The sequence below is a fragment of the Urtica dioica genome, chromosome 12 (assembly GCF_054948205.1).
Source record: "Urtica dioica subsp. dioica isolate 48M chromosome 12, U.dioica_male_clone48M_v1_H2, whole genome shotgun sequence".
Classification (NCBI taxonomy): Eukaryota; Viridiplantae; Streptophyta; class Magnoliopsida; order Rosales; family Urticaceae; genus Urtica; species Urtica dioica.
The window spans coordinates 16217357-16224129 of record NC_142767.1 but is presented as its reverse complement, the minus strand read 5'-3'; the positions used below and the strand labels follow the sequence as shown (position 1 = coordinate 16224129).

The 6773-nt window shown below is 35.1% G+C and overlaps 1 protein-coding gene across 2 annotated transcripts; it reads left to right on the top strand.

Annotated features, from left to right (window-relative positions):
• Positions 1-913: 913 nt before the first annotated feature.
• On the top strand, positions 914-4416 carry LOC149379591 (Hyp O-arabinosyltransferase-like protein). Of its 2 annotated transcripts, none has more exons than XM_089603481.1 (9): positions 914-1157; positions 1581-2094; positions 2656-2723; positions 2807-3008; positions 3149-3246; positions 3354-3423; positions 3536-3607; positions 3726-3839; positions 4165-4416. In XM_089603481.1, the coding sequence occupies exons 2-9, from the start codon at positions 1681-1683 to the stop codon at positions 4225-4227; spliced, it is 1101 nt and encodes a 366-aa protein (XP_089459607.1). In that variant the 5' UTR covers positions 914-1157; positions 1581-1680; the 3' UTR covers positions 4228-4416. The 2 variants fall into 2 exon arrangements, with proteins under 2 accessions (XP_089459607.1, XP_089459608.1); XM_089603482.1 differs by lacking the exon at positions 914-1157 and adding an exon at positions 1266-1455.
• The last annotated feature ends 2357 nt before the right edge of the window (positions 4417-6773 follow it).

Here is a 6773-nt window from a genome sequence, read left to right as displayed (position 1 = left end):
TGCATAAATGTCTGCAGTCATATCATCTCCTTTGTGGCCTCGGTGATGGCCACGTACTCCGTCTTACAGCTCGACAAGGTAATAATCTTTTGCAACCTCAACACCCAGCAGATTACCGTCCCTCCAAACGTGTAGACGTATCCGGACGTGCTCTTCCTGCTGTCGACGTCGCCTCTATTGTCTGCATCTACGTAGCCTTGAAGTCCCAGCTCGGACTTACTGAATATCAGCCGTACTCGAGTTGCCTCTCAGATATTGAAGGATTCACTTCAGGCAATCAAATTGGTGGCTACATGTTTATGTTCATGCGATTTTAATAAAGGTTAATGTAGTAATTTGTTAAATAACTAATAAAACCACATAATCATTTGTTACTATATTTGAAACTTAAATGAAACGTTGATTAGATTGTAATACCAACATTTCAAGTGGCTTAGTCTGTGTAATTTTTCATTAAAATATGTATTTTTAATTAAAGATTATGAATTAACTAGATTATATTAATACTTAATGATTTGGTATAATCTTTACACTAAATTTTGTGCAACACCGTTTATTTAGTATAAAAACCACACCAAATATAGAATTTTGAAGTTGTAGAGTTTCTTCCATTGAAAATTCTTACTTTAGTTATAAAATTCTCCATTGGAGCTGATCTAAACACTAAATAACTAACAAATATAATTATCCCTATGTGACAGAAATTAATCTAAATTGCAATTTATACACGAAACTCAACACTTACAAACCGATCTATCCCCTTTGGATAATAATATTTTTTCCAACATAATTTCCCAAAAATAAATAAACGTATTTTACATGTCTTACTCTTTTTCGTGTAAAAAATATTCTTTACGTGTTCCTAAATCCTAATTAATATCGGGGAGAGAGAAGTCGTCTCTACAGCTCTAATTTTTTTGCCGTTTTGAAGGCAACGCAACGGACGCTTTGGTGGGTTCTTTTAGAAATAGTATTTACAAATAAGTTCCTCTCAATCCCTGCGTCACCATTTAAACGCGTCAAAGGTTTCAAAGCTTTGATCTTTATTTAATTCCCACGACTCTTTCATATTCAATTGTTGTCATCTTTGCCGTCTGAATCTTCTGGGTCTCGGAGTTGACTTTTCAGCTCTTTCGCATCTTCACTTGTTCAAGGAGGTCTGATTCTGATTTCAAATTTACGTTTCGTTTAACTTTTTATTTTTCTTTTCACGGGTTGAACTATTTTCTTGCATTGCAATACACGGTTGATTAATTGTTTGGCGATTTCCCTTCTCTGGCTTTCGAATCAAGCTTAGGTTGTTCATTGGAGTTTGACTTTCCGTTTTCTCTTCATATAGTTACATAATTCTGAACTATTATCAGTTCCTTTTTTCTTCTTCCATGTTCTTAAATACGATGCTCTGAATAGGTAATGGCAGATTTGGGACGATTAGTATCTCTAGATTCAACTTATGTGAGTATTCAAAGTCGAATTAAGTGAGATGATTCATGTTTATCAGTTATACCCATCACTTGTTTTCAAACAATACTAACCCTTTCCTATGACCTTGACCGATTTTTTATTTTCCTCATTTCTAGAACCGAGACACCCGAAATTTCCCGGGATGATTAGGAACTGATCTCTACTCAACCGCGCAGCAATAAATCATAATCAAGAAAGGAAAAAAATAAGCCTTCAATGAAACGAGCATCGCCTTTGCTCTTGGTTCTCGTGGCCACGGGGTTTTTCTTGGTGACGTACAACGTGTTGACGACGGTGATAAACTATAGATCTCCGGCCACTACCGGCGAGCTGAGCGACGACGAATCGGTGCTCAGATTAGTGACCGACCCGATCGTGGAGAAGCCAAAGAATTTGAGGAGTGAGAAGGGTTCGAAGTCGTCGCGGTTCCACGTGGCTCTGACAGCGACGGACGCTCCGTACAGCAAATGGCAGTGCCGAATCATGTACTACTGGTACAAGAAGCAGAAGGATTTGCCCGGCTCGGACATGGGCGGTTTCACTCGGATTCTTCACTCGGGGAGCCCCGATAACTTGATGGACGAGATTCCCTCTCTTGTCGTTGACCCTCTTCCCGCGGGTCTTGACCGGGTAATTGATGCCACTTCGCTTTTTTCGTTCTTTTACTTCTTCGTTTGGCGATTCGCGTTGCTTCTTGTTTGTCCAGTTGTTATGTCTTCATTGGAAACTAGGAGAGTTTGGGGAGAATTGTTCACTTGATGATGGTACTAGGCTAGTAGCTTGAAATATGTGGTTGATCGGTTGATTAAGAACGATCTGAGAAAGTGTCCTTTATTCAGGCTTGTAAGATGATAATAATTATAATTTATTTTTATTTTTATGATTTCAAGTAGTTTTAGTTTTTTTTAGTATAATATAATTTTTCTTGCCACAAATTTTAGCATGGAATATGACTTGTGAGACGATGGCTATGTTAAGAAATTTTTAAGTTATATATACATGTGTTTTTCTGGTGAATCTACGTTGCCTCTCTTTAAGTTGGCCTTACTGTGTTGAAGCTCCAAACGTTTTGAGTTTTTGGGGTATTAATTCAGCAATTCAGTCTCCTTTTTAATTTTTTTTATTTATTCTCTTTTATGATCTAGATCACACTTACTAAGACTATTAGCCGAATTTTTGATATCGTTGCAGGGATATATTGTGCTAAACAGGCCATGGGCTTTTGTTCAGTGGCTTGATAAAGCTACAATCGAAGAAGAGTGAGCTCTTTATTTATTTTATATATATATTACTTTTTTTGTGAGCACAGTGATAACATGGAAAACGTATTCCGTTGTTGCAGCTACATACTAATGGCAGAGCCGGATCACGTATTTGTAAGGCCTCTTCCAAATTTGTCTCACGGAGATAATCCCGCTGCTTTCCCGTTTTTCTATATCACGCCGTCTAAGCAAGAAAAGATCGTGCGCAAGTTTTTCCCTGAAGAAAATGGCCCGGTCACGAACGTTGATCCCATCGGAAATTCCCCTGTAATTATAAAAAAGGTAATGACCTCTATTCGGTTGACTTTTTCTCATCAATTCCCTTGTATGTTCTTTTTTCTTGACATTTAGCTCTTCTGCTTTTGTTGTCGGCGGCGGGTCTTGATCCAATTCTTTTTTATTCAAAAATATTAATAACGCAGGAGATGCTCGAAAAGATTGCTCCGACATGGATGAATGTTTCTTTGAGAATGAAAGACGACCCGGAGACTGACAAAGCCTTTGGATGGGTGCTCGAAATGTAAGTGCCAAGGAAGGAATCAATACAATCATTATAATCCAATTTTTATTTATTTATAATTATTACTCGAGTGTTGAAATCGGCATTGTCTTTTTTGTTCAACAAAGGTATGCCTATGCCGTGGCATCCGCTTTACACGGGGCCCACCACATTCTTCGCAAAGACTTCATGCTTCAGGTTCGGCAACGAATCTAAAAACCACCGATTGTTTGAGTTGAGATTTACTTAGTCTCGGCTTTTGATCTCTCTCTCTCTCTGTCTGTACATATATGTATGTGAATAATCGCAGCCCCCGTGGGATTTGGAGACTACCAATAAGTACATAATCCATTACACATACGGATGTGACTACAACATGAAGGTGATATCTTCACTTTGATTTTATTATTCCGTTATTGAACGCTTACCTTCTTTTATAGTCTGGTATTGGTAGTACTAGCTCTAGTAGTACTTGAGCCTCTGAATTTTGTGTGTTTCAGGGTGAATTAACATACGGTAAAATCGGAGAGTGGAGATTCGACAAGAGATCTCATTTACGTGGACCGCCGCCAAAAAATATCTCCTTGCCACCACCCGGGGTTCCTGAAAGTGTGGTATGTTCACTCAGGGTTTTTTTTATTATTATTTTTTTTAATCGAGTAATATATAAGAAGAAAAGCATGCTTTAATTTGCATATTTTTAGGTCTCACATTTTTCCCTGTATTTAAGATCGCAGTTCAGTCCGGAGCGTCAATTTTATTCTTCCGATCAACTCATTAAGTTGTTTAACTATAGATTTCTCAATATTTTTTTTAATATCATTTCTTTGCTTTGTCGTTGGTTCTTCTATTTGGTCCTAATTCTCATGTGAACAATGCTTTTGTTTTAAATTTAATTGATTTATCTGAATTCACATTTTCTTGTAATGTTGAATGCAGGTTACTCTGGTGAAGATGGTGAATGAAGCCACTGCTAACATCCCAAATTGGGAACAAAACTAAATTTGTTATGTTGAAAGACACTCTCATTCTCATATTCATACTCATACCAACGACAGTTTTGATATCTCAGTACAATTACAACAACAATATTATCTATAAAAACTTTAACTAAATGGTGATTGCACTTTACAGGTTCAGGATTGTTCACAAAGTTTTAGAATTTTGAAATTCTGATAGAAATTTGTCTAATTATATTTGTGTCATAGTTTTTCAAGGAAATGTCATTCATACAAGTGATACTAATATGAATGAAAACCCTCTCAAATCAGATGCAATAACTCCAACTCTGAAATCTATCAACGATGACTATGAAAGTACACATGAGGTGTTGAAAATTGTCGAGTTGCAATGTATTGGTACTAAATAGGCTCACAGCCAATCGAGCTCACAGCTAAAACAATTAACACTTAAACATCCAAATATGAGTACGATGTCCGGGGTTTCTTATAAACTAGCAAAAAATAATATATATTATTAAACTATTAATAATAAATAAATTATTTTTCCAACAAATTTTTCATTTCAATTTCACTATCATCTCCTTTCCCTGGAAGTCTAACGAGTAGTTGTTTGAAATTATAACATAATATACAGTAAGGTTGGCGTGCAATAATCAATAATCATTGCGAGTCAGCGAGTGTATTTTTTATTTTTTTGAAGCTCCCGATAATCATTGTGATGTCGTAACCGTATCTACGAGGCTATGGCGATAGATAAATGAAATTTTTTAATTTTAAATACAGATTCATTCATTTATATGTTTTGAATAAATTTTAGAAAAAAAATATTCATGTGTGCAGGTATGACAAAAATTAACGTCAGAATATTATTATTTTTCAATGGAAAGATGGCGGCATAAATCACTATACAATTTATTCCTTATTGTTTTTTTTCCGCTGGCTAAAATACGGGGCCGTTTGGTTTAGTTTTCTAAACTCGTTTTCTGTTTTTAAATTCTGTTTTCTGATTCTAATTTTTAAATTTAAAAAACAGATTTAGAATTACGTTTCAGAATATTTTAAATGTTGTTTGGTTATGTTTTCCATTCAATTGTATAGAGATAAAACAGAAAACAACTTTTCATTGTTTTCTGTTTTCTAAACAAATTTCAAAGAAAACAGAAACATAATTCTAAATCTCTTTTCTGAATTTATAACCAAACAGTTTTTCTAAAACTGTTTTCTAGAATTTAGAATCAGAAAACAGAAAACAAAAATAGAAAAGTTAACCAAACAGGGGCTAAATGTTTATATTTAGAGTCTCTATTTGCATTTAACATGGTAGGTAGTAACAGAGACTCTGAGTATAAACATTAAGTATTTTAGCCGGCACATAAGTAGTAAACTGTATCCACGTAAAAATATTAGGATTTATGCCGCTATTTTACCTTTTTCAATGGAGCAATATAAAATGGAGAGTAACGTTAGGGACAAGAAGACGAAGTACCTATTATGAGAAGAATAGTAGTGGAAGAAGCAGGAGAACTGGCTAGCTTTGGTACAGAAAATCATTTCACTTTTAAGGGTCTTGAAATAAAGAAGGATATTATGGGTACCCATTTTTCTTGATCCCACCACCACTGCTGGTACAATTGCTCATAATTTTAGTTTTTCTTTTTTCACAAGTGGATTTCTTTCTTCATATAAGCCTTAACTTTAAACTTTAAATAATTATATATAATTTTTTATTTACATATATATGTTTTATCGTTCAAATGGAATTGAGTAAAAAAAAAAGCAGAGTTAGGCATATAGATAATTAAGAAAAAAGGTTAATAGCGGTATAAATAGTTGATATTTTCGATTTGATACCTTTAAATACCATTTCTTTTGACTATAAAAAATACCGAACATTATGTTTTATGACCATTGTTAGCAGCAAGTCACGTGGATGCTAAATTTAAATAGAATGAATACATAAGTGCAAAAACCCAAAAATATCATGTATTTATGCCACAATTTGTCTGATAGAAGTGATTTTTTTTAATTGAAAACCAAATTTAATTTTACGAATTGAGTTTGTGTTGTTCTGTTAATAGTGATTGTTATGTTTAAATATGTTAAGGTTGATATAATTGAGAACTATTAATGATTATTTGATTAAAAATCATTATTTTGTGGAACGCTTCCTTCATTTGTTGATATATATCTCTCCTTCCCTCTCACCGCCGCCTCAAACCTCTCCGACGACGACTCCTCCATCACATCCGCCGCCACGCCCTCCTGCTCCGAGATCTCGAAGCTTCGGCGAGTCCAAAGACTGGATTTCTCGCATAACCGTTTCACCGGCGAGATTTCGGCGACCGAGCTCGCTCATCTCCCGAGACTGTTGACTCTCCGCCTCGAGTTGAACCGGTTCGACGGAGGCCTCGACGAATCCTCGTCGCAGAAAAAGAAGAAGAGAAAGAAAAATCTCTGATTTTGTTGATTCCCTATAAATTCACGAATAGGTTAATTTAATTAACGTATTAGAGTGAGTTAGGTTAATTAATTAACTGATTCGTTAAGGATTTGAAATTCACAAAAAAATTACAAAAATAAGAACTT